This window comes from Pezoporus flaviventris, unplaced genomic scaffold (genome assembly GCF_033815535.1).
Source record: "Pezoporus flaviventris isolate CSIRO_AGI_PZ_B2104156 unplaced genomic scaffold, CSIRO_AGI_Pfla_v1 ptg000006l, whole genome shotgun sequence".
Lineage (NCBI taxonomy): Eukaryota > Metazoa > Chordata > Aves > Psittaciformes > Psittacidae > Pezoporus > Pezoporus flaviventris.
In genome coordinates, this window is record NW_026892554.1 from 7127805 (window position 1) to 7154858 (window position 27054).

Below are 27054 nucleotides of genomic sequence, written 5' to 3' on the forward strand. Positions count from 1 at the left end.
CAGCCCTGTGGAGAAGGACTTGGGGGTATTGGTCAATGAGAAAATGAACATGAGCCAGCAGTGTGCGCTTGCAGCCCAGAAAGCCAACTGTATCCTGGGCTGCATCAAAAGGAACACGACCAGCAGGTCGAAGGAGGTGATCCTGCCCCTCTACTCTGCTCTTGTGAGACCTCACCTGGAGCATTGTGTGCAGTTCTGGTGTCCTCAACATAAAAAGGACATGGAACTGCTGGAACGAGTCCAGAGAAGGGCCACGAGGATGATCAGGGGACTGGAACACCTCCTGTATGAAGACAGGCTGAGAAAGTTGGGGCTGTTCAGCCTGGAGAAGAAAAGGCTGCGTGGAGACCTCATAGCAGCCTTCCAGTATCTGAAGGGGGCCTATAGGGATGCTGGGGAGGGACTAGGGACTGTAGTGACAGGACAAGGGGTAACGGGTTCAAACTTGAACAGGGGAAGTTTAGATTGGATATAAGGAGGAAATTCTTTCCTGTTAGGGTGGTGAGGCACTGGAATGGGTTGCCCAGGGAGGTTGTGAATGCTCCATCCCTGGCAGTGTTCAAGACCAGGTTGGACGAGGCCTTGGGTGATATGATTTAGTGTAAGGTGTCCCTGCCCATGGGAGGGGGGTTGGAACTAGGTGATCTTAAGGTCCTTTCCAACCTTAACTATTCTGTGATTCTGTGGCAACTTAACCCTATGCTGTTTTGAGGTATGCTTCTTAAGCTGCTGTGATTGTCTTGGGATATCTCTATTTCTTTGCTGTGATTGCACATACGCCTTGAATTCTCTGAATGTGTTGAGCACCTTTTTTAATCCTACTGCATGTGACTGTTGTCTGGACATCAACCTGATTGCTCATCCTTTCCATCTAAGCTCTGATGCATCTGGTGATGTTTGTTTGAGAAAGTTTCCTCTTGCTGTTCACATTCCCCTCCTCGCCCTGTGAAGGCACAGGGTTACATTAGGCATTCTTTCCTCCTGCAGCTCCAGTTCAGGAAAGGTTTGAAAATTCTCCATCAAAAATCACTAAGGATTTTCTGGCTGCCTTAGGGTACTTTCCAGCCTTTGCCTCTGCTTCTCATTGCCTTGTAATAGCAACACTTCCCCAGAACATGGTGTACCTGAGAGGTAGAACACATGCTGCTGTGGTAGTTAATAGCCATGGGTGCTGATGTAAGTTTGTGTGGCCAACAACAGTGATCAAAGCCAATTTTTAAGAGGTTGGAAGCTGGGTGTGAGAGCTAGGTTGCTGGTGGGACCCTTTTAAATGAGAAGAAACACAAGCTACTGGCTTTCAAGATTTACACTTTAGGGAATAAAGGACATAAAGGATCTATTTTGCCAGGTGGGTTAGATATTAAAGCAGCAGCTGAACAGAGTAGAGCAAGCACTCTTCTGGTAAGTGCACAAACAGCATTGTACAGTTCTGCCTTTAGTGTCCATTCCTCTCATGCTCCATCCACCGAGTACCAGACTTCTAGGGATGGAAACTGAGGTTTATTCATGCTGTTTATACTCACTGAAGGGTAATGCTTGATGTCTTGGTTTTTCCCTTCCGCTGCTCTCCTCCAGCGTGCTTCTGCTGAGCTGGCTTAGTGGTGGGCTGCTGCTTACAGGCAGACAACATGATGTAGTGTGGGAGCAGCTTCTTGCTGACAGCGTCCCTGAGCTGGTGATAAAGAGCCCTGAGACATTCTTCTCCAGACCAGAGTCCAGATTGCTCTCACACTCCCTTCTGTCATGTGTTTATCATACCTGCTCCAAGCAGTGTAGGAAGGGGGTGTGTTAGGATTGCTTTAATTTTTAGAAATAAAAGGTTGAAACCTTTGATCAGTCGTGACATATAAGAGTAATAAATGTGGTAAAATGGCATATTTTTTAATTGAAGAAATTTGGCACATCTGAGACAAATTGTTGCATTCTAAACTTCATTTGCAGTGCAACAGGCAGATGAGGGATGTGCAAGACAGCGTGGCAGGAGAGCTCAGCATTCTGAATCTAGGATGAGGGTATCCTGGACTTACAGTGAGAAGTTCTACAACAAGAACCCAAACCACCAAAACAACAACAAAACCCACTTCTCTAGGAAAGCATAGCTCAGAGCCATGTCTTGGCACATACTGTGTTGTGTGGCTCAGATGCTCTGTGGTCAGCAGTAGTCTTTCCATTCTGTGGTAAGTAGCCTTGAGCAGGTTGGTGCCCAAGTTACCTGACACAAGGGAGTTTTCACTTCTCATAACTTCACAGTGACTTCTGTTTTAGTCACTTATGGGCATCGGGACCATCCAGTAAAGACACACATGCCTATAATAAAAAGAAGACTGAATCTGCATTCTTCTCTGCTTTTATGTGGGCCTTTTGGTTCATGACTCACAGGCTCTTGTAGAGGCTTCTGAGCCAAAAATGCAACTGCATTTTTGTGTGTCACGTGCTGCCTTGTCCAGTAATAGCAGCAATTGGACAAGAGAGGAGAAAATAATACAACCTGCCTTACTGCAAGTGTGTGTGGAATCGTACTCCTGGGAAGTTGAAGAAGACTTTCATAGTGTGTAACATTTTTATAAACTCCCTATGCTTCTTAACACTCTGGATGCTTGTGTAAGTATTACAACTAATAAAGGGTGTCTCTATGGTTTTGTGGTGGAAGACCTATCACTAATGACTCAATTGAGATGTTCTTGGAAGTGTATGATCTAGCAGTAGGGGAGAGGGTTTGAATTTACAGCTGTGAAGCATTGAGAAATGCATTGTTTTAGCAAATACATTCAGCTGAGAAAAGAAATGCAAAGCAGAGACCATGCTGGAGCCTGGATGTGGACCTCATTCCCCGTGTAAGGCGGATGTTCCCCACAACAGTTCACCAGCATGTTTTGCATGTCTTCAGTCTCCAAAATGGTTCTTTTGTCTAGGTCTTTCATCTTTCTAAGATTTGAGTTTTACTCTTTGCCATGAGATGATTTGTCCTGTTGAAAGAGGGTGTAAAGAAGAAATGGAGCTGTCTTTTGAACTGTGTTTTAAAGTGAGGGTTGATAGTTTGGCTGTTCTTTTAAACCTTCAGGAGAAGCCCTGATGCTCAGCAGTTGCATATGATCAGAACACAGGCTCTAGGCTTTAAGTATGATAATTTTTCCCAATGAAGCAGTTGGGCCCTATGTTGCATTTTCCCCGTAGTATATTGAGAATAAAAGATGATTTTAGTGTTTCCTAAGTGTGTAGCAGCACTTGATACCTAGCCCTTGTTACACCTTTTACGTAATACATGGTGGTTAATGCACAAAGTTTGAAGTGTTCTTTAAATGCCTTTCTGTGCAAGTTTATGAAACCTTTTAATCCATTACTGAAGTGTTGCAAATACAGGCTGACTGTAAACGGTGTATCCTATCAGTGAAGAAAAACAGTCTTGGAGACCTTTATTTTAAAGGTTGTTTTTGAGGGTTTAATTGGGAAAAATGTTACTTGCCAGCATTTCAGTGCTGCTTGTTTTTCCACATTGGAGCCTGTAATCTTTCTTCACGGGGAGAGAAGTGTTCACATTCTGTTTTACTTTGTTTGAAATGTTGGTATGTGAGATCCGTCCTGCTGCTGCATCCCTTTATGTTGGAGATGCCTGTCAGAGAAGGTCCCCATCCCCACAGGGATGGGGAAGGAGCACATCTGGACCACCAGCCAGACAGTGCTACTCTGGGAGCCTTGCTGGAAGTAAGAAACCAGATGTAATGGGATTTAGGGTAACACAGAAGACTATGCGAATCTTTCTTTTGTAAATCTTTTCATTGCACTGTACTATTTTCACTCCAAGTGCTTCAGGACTTGAGTACTGTAGGTGGATTTACGAACTGTTGACATACAGATGTGACCCTGCCTCAGCAGAATAAAACCAAAACCCCAAGGTCTTCCCCCAGTTATTGCCAATAGTTTTGATATCTGTGAAAATAATAGTCTCCAAGACAGTAGCTTTTCCTTGGTGATAGCAGCTATCCTTTTTACATGACATGTGTTTATTGTTATTAACTTACAAGTTGGATTTATGAAACTTCTCTGTTCATTGTGGACTGCAACTCTTCAGATTTCATAGACTATTTTAAATAAACCTTTGCTGGCTTTTCTCTCAAAATTTAACTTAAATTCCTTTTGGAAGCTCTGAGCTGTAGTTGGATCTGCTGTAAGGCAATGTAAACGTACCTTTGCATGCACCTTACATGTACAATGGAAACTTCCTGTAGCTATGGCAGGAATGGACTGCGCTATTGCTGGACTCTTCCATCTCTGTTTTATGTGCCCTGGTCCTGCAACGGGCTCAGCACTTTACCCTTCTAGTGCAGCAGAGCTAGATTGTGTATCTCATACCAGCCACATGAGTATCATTACTGACCTCTGTGACCTGCTTAGTGCTAAACTGCTGCACGTTTTGCTGAGCAATGCTGAATGCACCAGGGGATTGAGGTCTTGTCTCTTGGAGGCTCAACTGCTTACTTCATAGCAGCTGATTGATGATTACTAGAGGAGGATGTCATCTTGTTTTATATCGGCCAGGTAACAATTCAGACAAGCGCTATCCAAGCTACCCCTGCAGACCTCTGCAAGCAGTGAGACGACTGGCACCCCCAGAGCATCGTTCCTTCATCCTAAAATCACCGAAACAAAGTGGTCTGTAGACAGGGAGGAGATGGCTAGATTAGACTGTGCCCAAGTTTTAGTGGGGTAAAACTGGGTGATGGGGATCTTTCCCTTCACGTGCCGTAGGTAAAATCTTTCTTGGAATAATGCAGACTACAAGAAGTTGTTAAACATTGCTGGCTATGTGAAGTTCTGAACCAGGTAAAATTGTTGTGATTTACATCAAAACATAGCCTAATTGATAGAAGCATATGCTGTCTATGTTTAGACCCGGTTGTTTTCCTTGTCCTATTGCTCTTGGGCATTAGGAGAGAGGAAGGGTCGGGGAACAGAGCAGTAGCTGAACAAAACAAGGTGAATCAAGGGCAGAGCAGGAGGCTTAACTTGCAATTTCCGTGTCTTTGTTGGTTTAAGTCTGGCCCTCTTCATTGTTTAATGTTTTGTATTTAATTTCCTTGGTTGCTTAAGGAATGGTTGGGGCTGGCGGAGGAGTTTAGAACCATGGTCAGGTAGGGCATGCAAGATTCAACCTGGTTTTTACTTCCAGTGTTTTTAAAGTAGGTCAGACAAATTAATGCACGCTCCAGAGGTGCTGAGAAACTTTTTAGTCCTGGCTGGCTCTTAAATCTCTTCTGCAGCTTTGAGGATGAAAACCTTCAAGTGTTGTGGAGCACAGAAGGAGCTAGATCAGTGCATTTGGGTTGGATCTCTTGCTGCATCGCTGTGTTGAGCTTTTGTTTCCAATCATAGCACTTTCTTCCTTTCCTCTCCTGGTGCTCTGGCAGTGGAGAGGTGGAATTTGCAAAGGGAAACAGCTGTGGAAAAATTACCGAGGACAAATCCTTTGGGGTTATTGGGCTTGGTCTCTTAACTTTGAATTGCTCCTGTAAATGTTTAGAGGCAGGCTTGAAATCATGGACTTGAGGGGTAAATGGAGGTGAAATTTTTCAGCCTGCAACAGAACTTCAATGACCTTAATGCTTTCTTCTGACCTTAATGTCATCTCGGAAAAGCACAGAAGCAATGTCTTACCCTAAAATAAGTAAATAAAATCAGTAGGTAGATGTTTATCTCCTGTAGAAACACTGGAAGAACTTTGTTTTTCTGCTGTTTCTGTGTCTGACCCCACCTTCCCCATTCCTTCTTAATCACATGCATACCTGCTAGCCCATTGCCATTGGGAGGTTTACGTGAGATGATCTCTGTTGCTTAGGAGTTAATCAGCTTGTGACGGCTGTTCTTCACCCTCCTGAGGTTTTCAGGAGAACTCTTGTGTCACCCCCAGGGATGTCGATGTTGATGAGAAGCCCTTCCCTTGTGTCCCTGGGGCTCATGCCTGTGATCCTTCAGCCTGGCCTAGGCTCAGTTGTATTTTACTGCCTGAGCAGCAGGCCCAGGGCTTCAGTCCCTTCTCCCGGATCAGGGAATCTGCTCCAGCAGGAAACTGAGGTGGCAAAAGAAACTTGAATCTCTGTTTAACTGACCCTGGATCCGTCCAGCAGCAGGCTGGTGGATGGATGGTGGCAGCTATGGGGAGGACAAGACCTCTTGGTGGCAACTGTTTGAGTTGGGCTTAAACCTGTAGTTGTTGGAACCTCAACTGGAAGGGCTTGAGGGAGGCTTGGCAGGTACCTGCAGGGGAGCATTGCTGAAGCTCTTAACAGTATCTTTTCCCATCACTGTTGAGTGTTAGGTTTCCACTGGATGAGCTAAGAGCTGCAAGATTTCATCTTTGTGAAGCTGGCTGTGTAAGAGGTTTTGGGTAAGGATGTAGCTCTTAAGAAGCAGGCTTTCTTCACCTGTGACACCCATCATATACCATGAGCTGGTGGGTTATCTGTGATCTCTAGCAGCCTCTAGTGCTAAGTGCTTATGCTGTATGCTTGTACGTCTTCTTTCTTTGGATTGGGGAAGCAACATAATGAGTGTTTGCCGGTGCTAGTGAGTAGGTTAAACACATCAGATAAGATGTGGTGATTCTCTCAGAATACTTAATCCATTCCTTGTTTAGATTTCTGGGCAGGCATTAAGTTTTGGTGTCTTTGTTTTATGTCACGTGTATAAATACTTGTTCTTTTATCTAAAGCATGTTATTTCTTATTATATGCGTGTAATGCACACAAATGTTAAATTGGCATTAGTGTGTGACTGTTCTCCATGGTGTAAATCTGCCTTTCTAGTCCTGAATGTGCCATGGAATAAGTGCATGTGCCCTTAGACGTCATGGTGAGCATTTTAATTGAGCGTGTGTTGGAGCACTTTGTAAGTATAGATCAGAAAAATGTTGTTTAGCAATAGATGTTATCTGTGGAATAATGTCAAGATTTAAGTCTACTGCTCTTAAGGGCAGGGTACCTGGAGGGGGAAAAAAGAAACAAAAGCAAAATTGTTATCTTGAGAAAGATAACTCAGGCATCAACAGATGAAAAGCAAAGAATAAAGTTACTTGACCCAAGGTAAGAACAATACTAAATACTGTGATATGGTCCCTGCCTTAAAACCTTTACCTTCAGGAAAAAATAAAGTGTTGAGCAAACTGGTGCCCTAAAAGCAGACAACTGGATCTGTGGTTTAGGCACTGAGGACCAGTCAGTCTGGGCGCAGTTAGGGACAGGTATCAGTCTCGAGAAAGGATGGTTTACAGAGTACTGCTTTTGCTGCGAAGGTTACTCCTCTGTGTTGCTGAGTAGGGGATTTACTTATCCTCTCGGTGCAGCAGTTTGATGATGATTAAGTCTGTGGTATTCAAGCCTTGGAGGGCCAAACTACTGAGCATCTGTGCATGGCTGGGAAAAGATCCACCGGTACCCTCTGCAGGATGGACTGTTGTCTGTGCAACTCCTGATGTTGCACTGGTGCTCCGTGCACCCTGAGTGCATGGATCACATAGGTGGAAAAATTCCTTTGTGTGTAGGATATTGCCAGGGATGGCAGCCAGGGCTGGACTGTGGATCCGGCTAACTCCTGTGGCCTGTTTATGAGAACATCCTGTGCCTATGGTGTTGGGCAGTTGGCCAGATAGACGTTAGCATTGGCGTTGTGCTCCCTGTGGCCATCATTTCTGTGTGCTCCTTTATCCCTTTTCCCTACTCACAATAAAAAAAAATCCTGGGTTAGATGGTAACTAAAACATAAGCAGGCTATGGTCAGCTGAAGCAAAGTAATGAGCAGAAACTTTCCTGGTCCTGAAAAGTGTTGAAAAGGCTATTCAAGCTGTTGAAGACAACCTCCCAGCTGAGGAAGACCAGTTAAATATACATACACACACACACACACACACATATATATACATATATGTATTGTTGTTGGTGGTTTTGTTTGCTATTTTTTTAATTACTATTTATTTTATCTAATTGTTTAGTTATCAGCTAATCCTCTTTGATACTGTGCAGGATGACGATCAAGCCCTGAAGAAAGCAGGCAATGTCTGACCAGAAGATCAGCCACAATTGCAGGAATACGGGAAAGGGGAGATCCAAGTGCTTTGGGGCTGTGTTTGCAGGAGGTGAATCACCACTTGCATTGGTATAGATGGGGTAGATAGGCACTTGGAAACCCTTACATGCACGTGGAAATGCGGGTAGCGCCTTTGCTTTATTGCCATGTGCGTGCTTGGGTTGCGCCTACAGCTCCTGTTGACGTGCAGAAGGTGTTGCACAAGCGGTCATTTACAGGTGCGGTGGGAGAAGGGTGTGCCCAGGCAATTAGAGTTGGCTTTAACTTCTTGTTTTTCCTTCACTGCTCATTGCACTGAGCAAAAAAGCCCTTTACTGTATTTGCTTGGTGGTAGGTGAAGAGGGGGACCGTGTTCTGTTGGGTGAAAACTGTTGTCATTGCTTGAACTAAAGATCATCTGCTTCAGGGGATGGTTGGAGGAGAGAGATGAAGGAAGTCTGTGAAGGAACGTACAGGCAGATAGGTCAGCACAGTTGCGTAATTGCCCGGTGTACCTGCAGTAGGGTTTGCTAAGTGACGGTAGCCTTCATGTAATGTGTTTTTGTTTTGTTCCAGGATGCCTAGCAGCTGGTAGTGAAGTCATCCCAGTGCTGGTTGGGTGACTGGTTGTAACTCCTGATTAACGATAAAACAGGGAGGAGTGCACTTTGCAGAGAAAATGAGTAGGTTTCACTCTGGCCACCTCCAGCCCATGTGTGAAGCACACAGGAGGATGCAGACACAGCACAGCCAGGATTTCACTTTGCTGTGTGAATGCAGAGCAGTAGCAGGCTCAGTTAATTTTAGGCTATATTTGATGCTAGCCTTTGAGATGTAGGTTACATGGACATTTGCTGACTTGTTTCAGGAATCCTTTTGCTGGTGGCAAAAGCTTGGTTCCTCCCCCAGCATGTACTCAGGGGTGTCAAAAGCACTGTTTGGATACTGGGCAAAATCTGTGCCATATGCTAATGCTATTTAATAATGTCCCTTTCTTTTCTACTTGTCATATTCTGTGTTTCTGTGACCTGCCTCTTTAGAGATATTATTGTTGCAGGTGTCTGTATCCATTTTGCTTTGGCAAAAATGATTTTATACGTAAAGGGAACAAAATACAAATGCGGTTTAATTTTCTGAGCTTTGGTGTTGTGCACTTGTGGTATGTGTGTTAAACAACATTGTGGCTTCAGCTGTGAAGTGCCTGTCTTGCAAGAGCTTGCATGGATCAGAATTAAGGAAGTGCCAGCGTGCTTTGTAACTACAGACCATGTGTTAATGCATCCAGAAACAAGCTGCAGACCTTTTAGTACAGGATGGGCCCAGAGGCCTCATTCAGAGATTCCTCAATAAGCACTGACAATGACATGAGCTTTCCCCACCTTGCTACTGTTCCATGCTTCACTTGTCCCCTGCTTTGCTGTCAGCGTTGCTTCTGCCTTTCATGGACCGTGGTGTGGCTGGGAAAGCATTGCGGGCATAGAGGAGCAATGTTGTGCAGGAATGGCAGTATGGGGAAGTGAAAAGTTACCAATCTGTGTTTCAATAGAATTAACATTTTATTTTACAGGTGAAAAGGGAATAAGAGTATGGTGTCTTTCTAATAATAACAGTGAATACTAGTAAAGTAACTTTACAGGGTTTCTAGGTAAAGCATAGCATCTGTTCTTGAGGCTTTTGTTTGAACAAGTACATGCAAATAATTATAAGCAGCTTCCAAGCTGATAGTATCACACTTCCTTACCATTACAGTTTTGGTGCTGTCATTTCTTTCAAGTCCTTCAATATTGACTGTAGCACTTAACTGCTTTTCAAAATCCCAATAGTACTTCTTAGTCTTGATGCTGGTTTAGTGCTTTTCATCTGAGCACTTTACAAAAAGAAGGTAAAATTAGGCTGCTGAGCTGCAATTTGGTACTGTGTTCATCAATGTAAGAAGTCAATACAGCGTAAAAGAGTATTTCAAACCAAATGATTTCTCTCTTATGCCAAACCAATGCTATAAATAGAAATCAGTACTATCTGGAGGTATTTGAGCTTATTCAGTAAAAAACCCACACTCGGAAATCCTGGGGTAAGAGTGTTCTCTTCCATATAAACTGTTCATGCTGAGTGCTCATCAAATACCTAAATTGCCGTATTTGTTGTCAGAGTTGATGGGTGATCTCTCTCTGTTGACCCTGTGCTGATAATGCATTCTTAAATGAGGCTGCAGCTGGGAGTTAAACTGCATGGCACAGTGCAAAAGTCACCCCTGTTGTAAACTGAACGGGTTTCACTGGAGTTATGTCACCTCTAGATAATGGGATGGTAAAGCTGACAGGAGCAAGTGCTACTTGTGAAGTACAAGGGGTTGCTAGGACAGTCTTTAGATGCATACATTGAGTTTAAATGAGGAGATTTGTGAAAAGGGCTAACGTTGCTTTGAAGCATCTCTATTGCTCTGCTGTGGATGGCATTGCTCATCTTCACCCTTCAGCATCTGGAGTGAGGGAGGTAGGGTGTGATTGAGCGCATCTCACATGTTTGGAGTCAGATGATGGCTCTTGGAAAATGTGACCTGCACTGTGCAAGTCTGCATCTCGCTGCCTAAATGCTCAATTATTTGAGCTGTTGTGTAACACACCTGTAATCTGAGTGCTGGGTTGCAGATTTTTCTTGCATCATTAGACCTTCCCTTTCATTACTGGTTTAGGACCATTATACAGAGCTCCTAATTTATATAATTAAGTGCTGCACAGCTCCAGTGACACGTTGATCTAAGAAGTAAAGCAGCTTAATGCTGTGGTTGCCCCATTGGTGTTGGGCAGAGCCGGGCAGCCGTGCAGCGGTGGATGGAGGCAGCCAGCTTTTGAAGAAAGGTGAGGATGGAGAGGCAATCCTAGCCCATTACAGACTGTGCTGGCAGCCCACTGTAAAGCCTTGGGTTGGATCCATTGGAGCCATTTTCTGGCCCTTTTTGTCATGTCCCCCTCCCAGCATTTATCTGTTTAACCTGTAAACGTGGTGGCCAAGGGGTCGTTGCTGTCTGCCTCCACGATGCTCAGCATGGAGGGACCTTAGTCTTGGCTGGAGCTGCGGTGCCAGACAGGAATATACATTTGTTCTTCATATTTTATATTGTGTCAGCTCATGTTATATGCTGATATTTGGTTTGATATGTACATGTTCCCTTCCTTATCACAAGGTTTTCAAGTGCAGGAGAAGTTCTTTATTGATTATTGTTTTTAAACTGTGTGGGAATGAAGAATAAAATCAATTTTGTACGTGGGGAAAGTAAGAGGAAGTAAGTGAATTGTGCAGGTTACACGGCTGGAATTGGACTGCCCTGCTGGTGATGATTTTGACTTCATTCCTGTGGCAATGGAGCTTGATGAGCCTGTTTAGCTCAGTTTTACACGTGGGGATTGAGAAAGAGGCCACAGCTGAGTGGGATGGGTTTGAACAATGAAAGCATGGGGATAATGTCATAACCTTGATGTCATGGCCTTGCTTTGGGCAGGGTAATGGACCAGATGATGTCCAAAGAGCCCTTCTAACCAGATTTTTTGCGTGACTCTTGTTTCCAAGCAGGCTGCCTTTTCTCAGGGCTGTATCCTGTTCTGCGGTGGCATGTCGCCTTCCCAGCAAACGTCCAGCCTGTCCTGCTCATGACTCACACCTAATATTTCAAAGAAAATAGGCCCATTCTGTTAAGTGGGGGACTGTGGTCGTGGCATTTCCCTTTGCCTCGAGGCATTGCTTTGGTAGCTCTTGATGATGGCCATGTTGAAGTAGTCCTGAGCTTCACTGTGCTTCTCAGATGTCCTGGTGCGGGTTCACTGCTTGCAGAGTCCCTGTGGCACCTCATCTTCTCTTGGGGAAACAGATTCCTGGGGGTTATTGTACAAGAGGAGTTTATGGAGCTCTGGTTGCTGTCAGGAAGCAGGCAGAGAGGCATAAAACATCTCTTTGTTTCGCTGCTTTGTGATAGCTGGTGGAAGTAAAAAGCAAACCCAAAACTTTCAGCCTGTGCAGTTCTAGAGAGAAAATGTATGTGTCTGGGGCTACAGTGAGCAGGGAAGCGGTCCTGCTGGGTGCTTCCTTGCTTCCCTTTTCCACCAGCATGGGAATATTTCTGTCTACAAGTTCGAGGCGACGCTGTCAAAAGCGTTTAGGTTTCAAAAGTTAACTTAGCATGTATGAAACAACTTCTGTCTCCTGTCTCTTAGTGATCAGGATTAATGGGACTCCAGTTAACAACTTCATGTTGTTGCTCTCTCTGCAGTGTGTACAATGGTGTGAAATATGGGTATGTTTTACTTTCTGTTGTTTTAAAATTCATGGCTTTTCTTCATCCAGTGTACAAAGTCAGGTGCTGCCCTCTAAACAAACCCCATCATTTACTTTTAGAGGAGCCCTGTGTGTGTCAGAATGTGATGAGCTGCAATCTGCCCTCTGCTCTGCTGGTAAAAATGTAGTGTGATGCAGCTGTGAATGGATCCATGGTGCATTTATACTTGTCCAAAGCAAAGCAGAATTTAGGCAAATAAAATTCTTCCATTTATATAGAATCATTTAGGTTGGAAAAGACCTTCAAGGTAGAGTCCAACTGTTGACCCAGCGCTACCAAGTACACCATGTAACCATGTCCCTAAGCACCACAGCTGACAAGGGTCACCTTGTCATAGAAGATCAGGTTGGTCGAGCAGGACCTGCCTTTCATAACCACTTGCTGACTGAGGCTGCTCACCTGGTTGTCCAAGGAGTGTGTCCAGGCTCCTTTCCATAAGGAATTGGGAAACATGATTCAGACCACAGGATGACGTTCTGAAAGGGTCTCGTGAGCCAGTTTCTCACTGGAGACTCAACAGAAGCAGGAAAAGGATGTCCTGTGATGACAGTATCATGCTATATAAATATAGGCTGTGTATTAAAAGCAAAAGATAACAGCGGCATGCAGTTGTACACCCAGAAGTTTTGGAGATGAGGAGAAGCAGTGTATTCCTTGACATCATTTGATAAAGAACTGTGAGGAGGTTTTATAGCAGGCAACAGCCCAAACTCGGAAATACTCCAGAGGTTTATTTGGGTGCTGTAGCTGTGGGCTTGGCTGGGTTTGGGTGTCTTGGCTATCAAAAGGTTCCAGCTGTATGAAATAACCTCAGATAATCAGCAGTTCATCTCCTAGACCATTATTGCCCTGATCTTGGGGCCGTTTTCTGGATTTGTTGAAAGCTTCATGGTGGCAATTACAACCAGATGGTGAGATAACTTGTTCGATGTGTCAAAGGGATCATCTGCCACAGCAACAAAACATGCAGCGCATCTCAGAACCATAAAATAGGTTTGTGTCCGGGGGAGGAAGAAAGAGCACGTTTGAGGAGTGGTTTCCTCTCTGCTAGGCAGGGTTTGGAATGGGTGGGTGTTCGCTGGGGGGGGGGGGGGGGGATCAGGAGAGCAACTGGAAACCCTAATGTCCAAGCCTTGGGGCTCTACCAAGTATGTGAGTTCAAGAGGGCAAATTGATTGTTCCTAACCAGATTTTCGACACAGGATAACTCCTTTCCTTGCTGTGGTAGCCACTGCTGTTCTTTTCATTTAGAAATGGAGAGTATCTTCTGATGCTTGGCTCCTCTGCTGTAAAGGGGATATCAGATGCAGATCACCTCTAAGCTGTTGGGCTCTTTTCTTGCAAAATAGCCTATCTGTTGCAAGAATTATGTATATATTCTGCAGGGCCAGTTACCTTGTCTTTTTAAAAGTATGAATAGCTGTAATGCTGTCCTTACACTTTTTTCCCCCTCTATCTTCCCTAAACATGCTTCAGTAATTAATCAGCAGCGTGGCTAATTTCTGCTTTAGCTGCCTTGCGATGTAAGGAGCAAGACTGAGCAATCTGCTATCAAATTATCCTACCCTAGCAAACAAGATGGGATCTTTTACCCTCTTTTTATTAAATCCAAGCAGAATAGGTTGTGTAAGTACAATTGTAAATAGGACTCTCCCATACATTTTCATTTACTTCCGTGAGCACTGTGTGACACCATGATGATAGGGCCTTTTGGGCAGAAATTATCTGGAGTTACAGATCAGAATAGGGCAATGTTGGTGGAGCAGTGTAGGAATCTGGTTGCATTTTTACAGCTTTCCTTATAAAGATGCCATATATCATCAACTTCCTGGAATAAATGTTATTTGTACAGCAGTATAAGCTCACCCATTAAACAATTTCTTAAACTATCTTTTTAAGTTTCAGAAAAGGGGAGCTACGTCAGCATTCATCTATGCTTGGTAATGATTTCCCGGTAAAGGAAGAAGAGGAGAAGAAATCCACATGGGGAATTCCTTCTAAGATGGGTGTGCTTAGGCATGTGGGAGTTATCCCATAGCAGCTTCATGGGAAACACAAAATTAGTTCTTTGGGGAATTGAGTCTTTGATGTGGAGAGCGTTACTGATTGTGCAGGCTCTTTATGTATGGGCTAAACTATATATCTAGGGGTTTTTAATACCCTTTGCTTCTTCCTGAAGCAATCTCAAAATTCTTACAGAATAAAAGCAAACAAAAAGAGCCCGGAGGAAGTTTTTTATGACCTGTATTGCTGCTTTTTATTGCTAGGTCGGTTGATTTTTCTCCACTTCCTAATACTTTCAGAGTCATGAACGTCCAAGTGAGCTGTGCATGTGCGTCTCCATACTCACACCCTCATTCCTTAGTGGATATGGTGAAAACCTGCAGTGATTCACGACGTACTGTCTGCTTTAGCAGTGTTAGCCGTACTTGTGTTGCTTGTTGGTTCAAAGGAACAGCTTTATCTGACAAAATATTACAAGTATAGTATTAAAAGCTAAGTTATCAGTGTCCCATAAGTGAATGAAACCACTGTGTTGTATTATATGCCTTGGAGAGAGCTGTTACTTGGAAATCAACACATGATGCCTAGTAGGATGTGTGGGTTAATGTTGCTTGCTTAACGTAGTTAATAAGCCAACTGTATCTTTGGCTGCATCAAAAGGAGCATGACCAGCAGGTAGAGGGAGGTAATTCTACCCCTATATTCTGCTCTTGCGAGGCCCCATCTGGAGTCCTGTGCCCAGCTCTGGGGCCCCCAGAGGGATGTGGAACTGTTGGAACGAGTCTAGGGGAGACCACAAAGATGACCTGAGGGTTGGAGCACCTCTCCTATGGAGACAGGCTGAGAAAGCTGGGCTTGTTCAGCCTGGAGAAGAGAAGGCTCCCGGGAGACCTTGGAGTAGCTTCCCAGTGCCTAAAGGGGGCCTCCAAGAAAACTGAGAGAGGTGCTTTTTAAAGGGCAGTAGTGATAGGACAAAGGGGAATGGCTTTGAGCTAGAAGAGGGTAGATTTAGATGAGGTACAAGGAAGAAATCCTTCACTATGAGGATAGTGAGACACTGGAACAGGCTGCTTAGAGAGGTTGTGGCTGCCCCACCCCTGGAATTGTTCAAGGCCAGGCTGGACGGGGCTTTGAGCAACCTGGTGTAGTGGAAGGTGTCCCTGCTGCGGCAGGGCTTTGGAACCAGGTCTTTAAGGTCCTTTCCAACCCAGACCATTCTGTGAGCTATCAAACAGTAACCATCTTTTAAAATCTCGTCCTGTAAGTAACACTAAAGGAATTCTGGAGGGAAGTTCCAGTCTGTGACTGCAAGGGTGGTTATACTGGTTAACGAATCCAGAGAGAGTTTGGGTGCTTTGACTGGCATTTAATAGTTCAGGTAATTCCTCTTTCAGCCCCAGTAGTTTGCCATAAGGATATGATTCGGAAATGTGTGACACTACAGTGAAGAAATTCATGCACAATCCTGGTATTTTAAGAGGAACAAGAGGGTGAACTTATTTCTTTCACTAATTTGGTCTATGTTTAAATACACAAATCTGTAGTAAAATGCCTTTTAGCATGCAGTACCCTGTAGTGCTTTGCAAAATAGTCTCCCATTTCTCATGAGGAAACCACCAGCAGAATGGATAAAAGAGACTCTTAGCAATAAATCTTAAGAAAACATGGTGTAAAAGTGACTTTGAGGTGTTCAGGTGATGCTGTTCCTGTGTTAGATTTGTGCAGTGCTTATCTTCCAGTGTTGTACATTCGTTCCCCAGCTAATTCACACAATACAGTTGATTTCCCAGCTGGTATCTAGTTTTGCCATTGTTACTTCTGTGCTTGTAATTGCACTTTGAACTCAGCAGGTTGGCTCAGGCTGTGAGATTCCCTGATTACAGATGCTTTCCCAACGAGGGGAGCACAGAGTCTCCTCTATCTGGTAAAACAGGAGGCGGCAGTTGGTGCGTCGTGCTTGCGTTTGGTGATGTGTGCATAGGCACAGCCTTCCCTGGTGTGGTACCCAAATGATGGCCTAAGGTGCTCTGATGACTTTGATTTAGCTACTAAAATCTCCCACACAGCATTGAATAAGCTGAAGCCCAGAGCTACTTCTCCTTTTGACATTTAATCCACTTTAACTGCTCTTTCCAGCTGTGCTTAGTAGACCAGATTCATCCCCCAGAATGAATGTACCGAGTAGATTTTGCCCCAAATCAGCAGGTGACCCAGAAGGGTTTGGCTGAGGTTTGCTGGTGGGTTTGGGCTTCATCTGCTGGCTATCACCTCCCATCATCTACTTTTGGTGCTTTTGTTCCTTATGAATGCCCTTATGGCAAGGTATTTTAAAAGTAGTCTAATGAAGTCTGTCCAAGAGGGGTTGTGTGTAAGGCGGGTTCAAAAGACTTAAGGCCATCTTAGAGGTTTGGTAAATGGTGACGGACAGCAGATAAACAGCTTTGGGAATAAGCCAAATAGCAAATAAAACCCAGCGATGCATGCCTCCTATACGGCTAGCAAGATAGAGGATGGTGTTTCCATCCTCCTTGGTGAGGTTGTGATGCCAGTTTGCAATGCCAGTTTGGGTGTTGGGACCCCCAAGTAGCTATGCTGTCTTTTGCCCCTGGTGACATCTCCTTTCCTCTCTTCCAGGAGCTGAGCATAGTGACGTGCCCTGCTCCTCCCTGCTCGGTGTGGGAACGACCTGAAGGACATCTTGGAGCCGCCTGTACTGCTTCATGCAGTTAAAGTAAGGTTAAATGTTTTGGCAGCTCTTTCAGGTACAGGCAAGGGTTGAGGGGAGAGGTTTGGGGGAATGGCTTTCTCAGCTTACCTGCTTGAGAGCAGGAAGGGATGCTAATATCAAAGCGCACGTTATAAGCAAATTCACTAAGTTATTTTGCCATAAAATACAACTTCTTTGTGGTGGAAGCAAAACAGTAGAGGGGTGTGTGGTCTCAGCCCTTGCATCAACCATATGCCATGGTGTGAAATAGCACTTAACAGAGCATCAGCTGGTTTTCCCTATTATTTTAAGATATGAATTTCATGTCCCTGGGGCAGGCACACAGTTACAGCCCAAGGATTCCCGTGGGAGCCAGTCAGGATCAGAGCTGAGATCCACAGGACTCAAGTCCTGCGGGCTGCTGTTGGGGCAGGCCTCCAGGTCAGCACCACAGCCGTCTGTCTGTCCTGGAGCAGTGGTGGCATTGAGGCTTCTGGGTTTGATTTTTTTTCCATGGTGTGGTGAGCCAGACCAGGGGTCAGATGTGACCTAAAAGCAAATATATGGTTATTGCAGTACTGACAGTAGCTGGTTTGACTCATGGAGTTACACCCATTCTCTCCAAAAAGCCTTGAATTTGCAAAAACTGTTAGCCTGAAGCAAAGAAACTGTGAGAGTCTTGCTTGGAAATGGGCGCTTGTCGTGTCTGAGCAGCGATGAAGGAGGGAGGGAGGAAAACCACTGCAAGCTGCCTCTTTTCTCCTCCCGCAGTCTCTAACCTGTTTACCTTCTGCAGCGTCTCATATTTTCCATAGCCTTGCTTGAGAAGAACAGTGCCATAACAATACTGGGTCCAAATCATTTGGTGTTGCTGAGCTGTAGCAGCAGGTGGGTGGATTAGTCATAAACTGTTGTTACTGTAGAAAGACAAGTTGTCATTGTAATTATTTGGGTTTCCTTTCTTCAGTGGGGCTGGGCAGGGAAGTTATCCCTGTTTTCAGGGCTTGAGAAAAATGAAGTCTTTGGCAAAATCATGAATGAAACCTGCTTTACTGGGAATGAGTAAGTGGCTGGCTGAAAGCTGGTCTCCAAGTTCATCGTGAATATCCATGTTTGTTAGTCAGAGTATGGGGCCGTGTTTGAAGGAGGAATACATGACACCAGCTGCCTGTAAGAGAAGCAATTTGTGGCTTTATTTGTCATATAGTTTCTTAATGTGCTGCTAATTTTGGGGGTGTGGTGAGCTTGCAGGAGGCAGCACTTGCTGCTGAGGAAGATGCCGGACCTAATGGTGACCAAAGGGATGACTTCTTCCGTGGCTGCAGAGGAATCTTCAGGGAGCTTCTCCCCTGCCCTCCTGCCTGGGAACCAGCCTCTGCACATCACATGTGATTTCTGGGTGTGCCTCTGAAGGATCTGGTACAAAAGGGCTAAACTGGAGTTTACAAGCAGCATTCTCATCCCCTTGGCTTTTTTTGCCTGCTGGTCTAGGATTTCCATAATTGTGATTATAAAGATAATCATTTCATTCATGCAGTGGTTACTTCTTAATGAACTCTACCTTAATGAGCTCTGTAACATTTAAAATAGCTGTATGACTTGAAAAAAAAAAGAAAAAAGCAAACCCCCAAACCAAACCCCAGCAATAAAGGACGTATTTCCACTCCCCAACCTTAATCCTGTGCTATAACATAATTGCAGAGAGTTGCCTGGCTGGTGAGCAGCTGCACAGCGTGGGCTCTCTCTGCATAGCTGCTTGTCCCCGAGCTGGGGTAATAAATGATTTACTGGAGGCTTGGCCCTGGGGGCACTTAACCCCTTCGATTCCTGAGGGACCAGCCTGAAAAGTCACCTTGTAAAGGTGGTTGAAAAAAAAACGATTCCGGGTGCCAAGTGGGGGGTCTGTTGGCAAAAGTTTGCTTTCTTCAGTGTGTGCTGGGTGCGGAAAGGCTCGAACCCAGAAGGTGGGGTGGTGGCATTGGGTAGAAACTCTGCTTATTTAGAGTTTTATTACTTGATGCTTTATTTAAAAATCACATTTGAATAAGTGTTCTCTCTTGTCTTGATTTAGATAAGCAACCCTTCAATTGCTTGGGGTTTTACTTTCTGTAGGGCATTCCCTGGATCTCTAGTGTAGTACAGTGTCCTGGGAACAGAGCTCTGCAGCTCTGAATTTTCCTCTTTGGGGCTGCAGTACCAAATGACTCCATCATTGCACTTGCTAAGTGTGTTTTTTGAGGCTCTCATCTCTCAGAAGGGATGCTCCAGTAAAACAAGCACGTCCTGTGTATACCTGAAGTATGTGTTAGAGGAGAATGTTATCCCAAAGCACTTTTGAGTTGAAAAGGAGCACTTAGAAGAAACAATTCTTAATTCTGCAGTGGCAGATATGGTTGTGCTCAGCCACAGGGAATGGGGTTAGCACAGGTTCTCCAGCAGGAAACCTGGAGTTACTGATGAAGTTTTCCGCTTTGGGGGAAAAAAAAGAAGTGGCAGCCAGGCTTTCCATGAGTAAGCCTACACTGCTTAATGCTGCACAGTGGGAGCATTTGCAAAAGGGAGCCTAAAGGGAAAAGTGAGCCTGATGCATTCTTCAGAGAGGAAAAGCACATTAAAATGTTGGGCACCAAAGTGGCTCTGACCAAAATGAGAGCAGAGGCGTCTCTTGGATCTTTGTATTGATGCCAGTTCTTCCAACTCCTCCTGTGGCTTTAGCAGTTAAGGTTAGTGCATGCACTCATTAAAATATGCATTGGATAACTACCTCTTTTGCAAATGCTAGGAAATACTTAATATTTGTCAGCATACATGGTGCTTTGGGCCTCATGAATTGGTTTCTTCTACTCCAAGCCTGCATTTCTGGGAGTGCAGTACAAGTGCTGTGGCTTGGGGGGCACAGGGAGAAGCAGGCAGAGCCTTATTGCTCAGCTCTAGGGCTTCAGGGAGTATGGATTCTTTTGTTGAAACCACTGTTGCTCAATGTAGTTCCTAAAACAGCACAGTCCTGAGTCAGGAGAATAGTAATGTGGAGAAGGCTAGTTTTGGGATGCACGCTGTACTCAAGATTTGTTTAATCAATAGAGGCATTGCTTTTTTCCCACTGCCTGTGTAAAGCTGCAGGCATTTTGATGCTGATGACAGCTATTCATCACGTATATCCTTTTGTACACTGGGGTGAAATACTCCCCAAATCCTGTTTTTTCCCTCCCTACCATTCTTCACCTGGTGCTGTGCATCCAGAGGCACTGTTGGTCCATATAATGTGTCTCTGTTTTCAAAGCTAACTAGCAACTTCAGTGATGTTTCAGCTGCCCAGCTTGATATACCCTTGGGGATTGACTCCACTTCTATAGAAGATGCTGGTTTTACTTGTCCTTTGAAAACTGGGCTTTTCCAGAAATTCCTAGTTAAGCACCCAAAGTCAGTGGTCACTGTTAAAAACATGAGCTGGTTATCACTGAGAGCTTCCCCACAATTTATTGCTGTAATGTGTGTTCAAACAACAAAGTGTATTGGAAGTTATAAACTGGATTATGCTCATTTGAAGAGGCATCTAGAATGTCTGCTAAGGATTTCTGGAAGTTACTATTTAAGCCCGAGATAAAAGTCTCATGCATACGTGAAACAGCTGCACCAGAACCTGTTGGAGGACTTAATTTGAGTATAAACATACGTGTACTTTTGCGTGCATGATGCGCTTTAATTCAGGTCCACTGCTAGATTTTAACTTCATTAGGATGTAGCTACTTGAACTGAAGATGTGGTCTGTGATTTTTATTTTATTATAGCAGCACAATAGCTCCTTTTGAAATGTTGTTTGGAGTTTACAAATCAGCATCTGAAATACTGCTTGCCATTAGTGATATGTTAAAAGGAAAAAAAGACAAGTGAGGGCAGGGATACACTTTATTACAAGTGAACTGGTTGACAGTCTGTGTGTATTGTAAAATGGGAAATTAATCGCCCTGTGTTGATGACCCTTGGACATTTACAAAAGGCTGGTCTTTATGTTGCACAAATAGATTCTGGAAACAGGAAAGAGGCTTATGACAAGAGGATGAGATCAGTTTGTATAATTAGAGTGAGCTAATAATCCTTTTGCTCTGTTTTTCCAACTTTTACACAGTATCCTTCTGTATTTGAAATTGGGCATATGGACTGTAGCTGTTCTGATCTGAGTTTTGTAGGTTTGTTTTCTGTATGTACTAATGGGTGAAGAGATGGGAGCAGGGAAACCAGATGTGCACATTTGAGAGAGATTGCTGCCTTCCTCTGCTAGGCTTGGAGAGCAGAGCTGCTTTTATTAACCCTACACAGCTTCATCTCTTCCCAGGCTTTGGGAAGGAATTAAGTAATCCATTAAATGTTTTTTTTTTAATGGCAATTATGAGATTGAAATGGTGCAAAAGAAGTAACGCAGTCCTGAGGCTGAGGGTATTTGGCTGGTATTGGAGTAAGGCAGAGCTGGATAAGGGACTTACAGCATGGAAAAGGCTTAAGCTTATTTTTTTGTGCATGTGTAAATGCTTGCCTGTACCTTAACTTTCTGCTCAGCTTCATGATTTTGGGGAGTATAATGGGATACGTGTGGGGACGGAAAGTGGCATGGCTGGAGGGATCGGCTGGAATGCCGGTAACCCCTGGGCAGCCCAGCTCCCAGCCCAGGAACAGCGCTGGGCTGGCTCCTGCAGCCAGGAAGCTGAGCTACATTAAGCAAAGCAAGTTAATCTGTATCCAGAGCATTTTATTAAATCATCAGTCAATTAAATCAGTGACGCTCTGTTAGCTTGTGCTGCAGCCATGCTCCTGGCCCTCTGCTGTGGCATAACCTGCAAGTTGCTCAGCTTGAGCAACTCCTGGCTCCTGTTTGGGCTGTTGTACGTGAAGGCCACGGAACCGAGGTTTCCAAAACCATTCAAACCAACAAAAACAAATGGGATTTTAGGAAAATTTTGCAATTAAATGTTCTTTTAGATTTTTTTCCAAGGGGGAGAAGGGTGTCAGGAAGCTTCTTGGCTGTGAAAGCACTCTGGGTGCGTCTGGTTTTCCCAAGGGTGGCTTGCTGGGCTACATCTGTGTCTTTGGAGGAGGGTGAGGGTACAGCCAGGCTAACACAAAGCACCTTTAAACCTTCTTTCCATCCCTCACAGCCAAAGGAAACTGCTGTGTATCTATATCTGAATGGCAGCATATGGTTTTGTTTGCAGGCAGGACACAGCTGGGAAGAGCATCACCTGTGGAAATGCTGCATGCGGGATATATTTGCTTTTCTTTAAGCAATCAGTTCAGTGACAAAACATAATCTTCAGCAAGTTACATAAGCTCAGGTGATTGTACACAGATATCTGGTTTTTTTAAGTTCTAGACTCAGCTGTGATGGTAAACGCAATGCTGCAATGTGCCGGTAACCTTTTCGCTGCTGCATGTTTGAAGTGTGGTTTCTTGTTTCCTGACCTCCTCTCCTTTCCACAGTCAATGGCTTTTGCTGGTGGTATCACTTTCTTGTGTGTCTGCAAAATAAACTTGGGATGGGTTGCTTCTCATTCCAACAGCCTCCTACTTATGACCGTGTATACAAAATGATGCATTTAGTATAGCTACAGGGAAAGTCATTCTGCATTTAATAGTTTGATGCTGAAAGGATGTTCGTTCATCTTCTGTCTTAAGGTTTGTTTTGCTCACTGCAATTGCAGCTACTCTATTTATACAATTTTATCCATGCACATTAATGAAGAACTGCGTTATGGGTTCATTTTGCTTGTTCATTTAATGAATGGCGAGTTCCGGCTTCTGTTCAGTATGAATGAAGCTTGTGGGACAAAGTGTGTGAGCAAACCTGTGCCTCACCCAACACCACAGGATGAAAGTAACTTGTTGTAGGTCTGAACTTTGTAGGAAGACACTCTAAGGGAAAAACACTAAATAAGAAAATATAATTAATGAAACCCTCAAGTCATTGTTTCTTTCCATTTTCAGATGTTTTGCAACAGGTAGAAAATAAAACAAAAGTCAAGACCGTAAACCAAGAAAGGCCTTTTCTGTGCTAACAGAAAAGCAAGGAGACTGATGATGGATAATGCAATGCATTAATGTCATATACCACTCATAAGAAAAGGGGAATATTCCAGCTTGGTAATTCCCTTGACACTAGGGGAGAGCAATAAACTTGTGAAAGACGTTGCTATTTTAGTTCTCTTTATATGAAATTCATGGCTCCAGCAAGAATTCATCTGTATATGGCCACTTGGTCTCCTCTCCGATTTCCCCCCCCCCCCCACTTGCTATTTCCCCATCTTTATTTATCTTGTGTTGTTCAGAGCAGGAGCACTGTAGGGCCTGAAACCCAAGCCTCTTGATATTTCCAAGCACTTCATAAATTAGCATTCTGTAAAACCAGAGCATGGGAGAGAGCCCTTGAGGATGCTGTGCTTTGGTGTGCTTTTGGAAGCTTTGGTTTTATGTTTGTAGTGCAGCCGTATAGAAGGAAGCGATGCAGCTCAGTGATGGGGGTGGCTCTGTGTTCCTAGAAAATCCCTGCATTTCTTTAAACTCTTATACAGCTTTTGGGTTGTTGGTCTAAAAAAGTGGGGATCTTGAGAACTGGCCATAAGGCAGGTTGCCCTGCTGTGGGTGTATGTGTTGATGGCAGTGTTACAGTACAAAAGAAATTCTATTTATGGCTTGCTCTCTTGCAGATAAGCAGCACAAACAGTGCTTCTCTAACTTACGTTGGCTATATGTAGTTTGGACTGCCTGTTTGGATGCTGTGATATGGTCCCCTTTAGAGCTGGAAAGCCATCCTGCTTTCTCTGCATTTTTGCTTATCTGTTTTAATGCTTCAGATACTCTGTGTGGGTTTTGACTGTTCTTTCATGCCCGCAACCACAAGCTCTTTATGGCTGGGATTGTTTGGTTTTTGTACAGCTGGGACTGCATGCTTGAAGGTTTGCAAATACAGATCATTGTTTCTGAAATCAAATGCTAAAATAAAACAAAACGAGAGGTAAGTGTTGAGATTCAGGTAAGGGTCAGCAAAGGTTAAATTTAAAGTATATCTAAAATGGAATTTTATCTAAAAAACACTTAAAGCTGAACTTGAAAAGTTTGAAAAAGCTCTTTTCTGATTAAAATGAAAATATCTCTATAAACAGGATATCCCTCCGAGGTTAAGGCCTTGAGGGTGGCGCAGTGTTTTCTTTCTTATATACTCCTTGTATGGCTTGTGGAGCCAAGCAGCCAGGAATGGATGCTGGGGAGCATAAGGAAGCTGAGCTTCACCATTTGTCAGCTCTGTGGTGTTTGAAGATCTCCAGCATTACTGCTTGTATGTGGAGTGGGTTGATCTAAAGGACCATTGGTCTTACTTTCAGGTTTGTCCTCAAGATGTGTGCTTTGCCTGAGATGCCTGAAAGAAATAAGCCAACTGATTATGGTTAAATGAAATGGTAGCTGGGAGTAGTGGATGAAGAGGATTTATTGTTTAGGCACTTGGTGTTTGTATCCCCACTGCCTGTGCTTATTTGTGAACTCTTCAGGGCAGAAACTGTTGGCATTGACATTTTTACAGCACGCAACCGATGGAGTCCTAATCCTGGCTGAGGGCTTGGGAACCACAGTAAAGCAAATAAACATTGGGTGTTTGTTTCTTTCCTTTCTTTCCTTGTCAGATGTTACCTGTAGAAATCAAGCATAGTCATTTTGTCCTCTTCCATGGAATTTTATGCAAAATAACACTTAAGTTCTCTACAAGTGACTTGAATACTCTACAAGTGACTCACTGTATTAATTCTTTAATGCTTAACAGAGCAGAAAGGTATCCTTCCCGTTTTGAGAAGGCTTCAGTAGCTTTTGATTTTACTGACCTATGCAGATCTTTGTAATGTCTAAAACCACTGTTGCTTTTGGGAACTTGACCCTGGACTTTCATTTTGTGTCCTGCTTTCAGATTTGCAAACGCAGGGGATTTCACTGTGTTATCCTAAGGGGGAAATTCTAGTACCATTCCAGAAACATTGCAAGGCAAGTGTCTGCATGGCTGCAGAGCATGTGATAAACCTCCCAGGCACCAAAGTTCAAAAGATTCAGCTATTTACAAGAAATAATATGAATGTTTTAAGTACAAGCGGCTACTTCTGGAGCAGAACCTGCTGGCTGCCGTGAGGATTCCCATAGCATGACTCTTTGTGCTGGAGAGGGGTGGTGGGATTTGTATTTGCCTATTCCTGTTAGCTCAGCTTTCAGGGCAGTTCATGTGCAGTCCAGATCCTGATGTCATGGTAGGGCCTGGTATTCTCCCTCCCGGCCATGTAGGATACCTGATAGAGCAAGTGCTGCCTTCCTTAAAAGATGGAAATTGCTTTATAGGGCTCAGAACAAGCATCAACTTGAAGGACGTGTTACCCTAATATAGGGGAAGACACAGTTTGGCCTCCCTATCCCTTCCACCCCCTTTTTCGTTCTTCCCTAATTTTAACACTTACAGGACTCCAACTTACTAATCCACTATATTGCGGTCCTTATGCATCTTGGTTTGATTATTACCAATATAATGTGGTCTTTCTTTTTTTTTTCCCCTTTTCTTACTGCAATGAATTTTGAAGCTGCTCCCTGCCCACCCACTGGCTGGAGAAGTTCACATGTCTAGAAGCCTAAATTTAGTCCTTTGCTGACGCAGTGTAGTCATTCAGGCTTATCTGACACTCGTTTTTTTTCTCATGTTTTTGCCAAAGCGTTTCCTAACAAGATGATAAAATATCTTCCAAACCTGCCTGTCTCCTCGCAAACTCAGTTTGCATCCTTTGAAAAATTGGGCTGACATGTGCGTTGTGAAATGAGAGATCATTTCAAATAATGATGTAAGGGTCAACTGGTAAGATGGGTAAAAAAGAAAGAAGGATTTTAGTTTTCTTGGCAAGACCAGGTGTTCAGCAGTGGTGCTTTATTTTGCTGCTGTTGTGTACTTCTCTTGCCAAAGAAACCCAACAAAAAGTGGTCATTCAGTTGAACTCATAGGCCTCCTCTGATTTTCCTTGGTGAGAAGTGTCAGTATTCTCCCATCCTTGCTGTCCTGGTTTCAGTCAGGTGTTTTGTTCTTTTGGACTCTGTGAGTTGTGTCACTGTCATTACAGCCAAAACTAACTCTGCTATTACAGAAGCAGGTTACACGTGGGAGATTTTATTGTCAACCCATCCTTTCCTGATCTGTACATGTCTTTCTCCTTTCTCATTCCTTTCTCTACTTGGCTGTTATCAGGCATCTCCCAGGATGTTGATGGACCGGGACACAATGGCCTGCTCTTCTGTTGGATGGCAAAGATCAGAGGATGCCATTTCACTTTATTCCTTGAATTACAGGAACCTAAATGCTCTGTGGAGGGCATGCTGATGTTCTGTACAGATTGTTAATACCTTCAGTGCAGCCTATTTGAGCTGGACTAGTTTCTACTAGTTTTTTACTAGTTTCCACCACTAGTCTTAATGAACATGCTTACTACCACTCATTGTCTGCTTCATAAAAAAGGATGATGAAAAATAGCATCAAAGGAGCATAGGCAGTGTTTGCATGTTGGGACTTCAAGCTAAATTGTACCTAATGTAACGTGTAACTTAAAAGCTTATCACTTTGGGTAAATCTGGCAGTCTAGACCTTGTGATGGAGCACGTCAACTGTGGTTTCTCCTTTTTATGAAGGTGTGATGGGTGTTGGTGGCAGATGCTACGATGGCATCTTGTACAAGATTTGTGAAAGCAGGGAGAGGGCTCACAGCTGATCAGTCCTGCAGCAGAGCAACCCAAGTGTCAATGAAGCATTAGCCATGGTGTAATACAGGTTCCTCTGTGGCTTTGCTGAAAAGGGTAGGCTTGCACTTCTGACCTTCCTCTTTATTTCACGAGGCTTTGGATGGGACTGTTTAGAAAGCACTGGCTTGATAACTTAGAGCTAACAAAGTGGAGCAGG

The 27054-nt window shown here is 43.9% G+C and overlaps 1 protein-coding gene across 5 annotated transcripts in view; it reads left to right on the forward strand.

The window, feature by feature from the left end:
• AKAP13 (A-kinase anchoring protein 13) overlaps positions 1-27054 on the forward strand; it is a 468794-nt gene that overhangs the window by 31980 nt on the left and 409760 nt on the right. For 3 of the 5 annotated variants that reach the window (XM_061446743.1, XM_061446746.1, XM_061446747.1), the window contains exon 3: positions 17024-17151. In XM_061446743.1, coding sequence (XP_061302727.1) covers positions 17131-17151 — 21 coding nt within the window. In that variant the 5' untranslated portion in view covers positions 17024-17130. The remainder of the gene's footprint in view (positions 1-17023; positions 17152-27054) is intronic. The other 2 variants (XM_061446744.1, XM_061446745.1) reach the window with 1 other exon arrangement.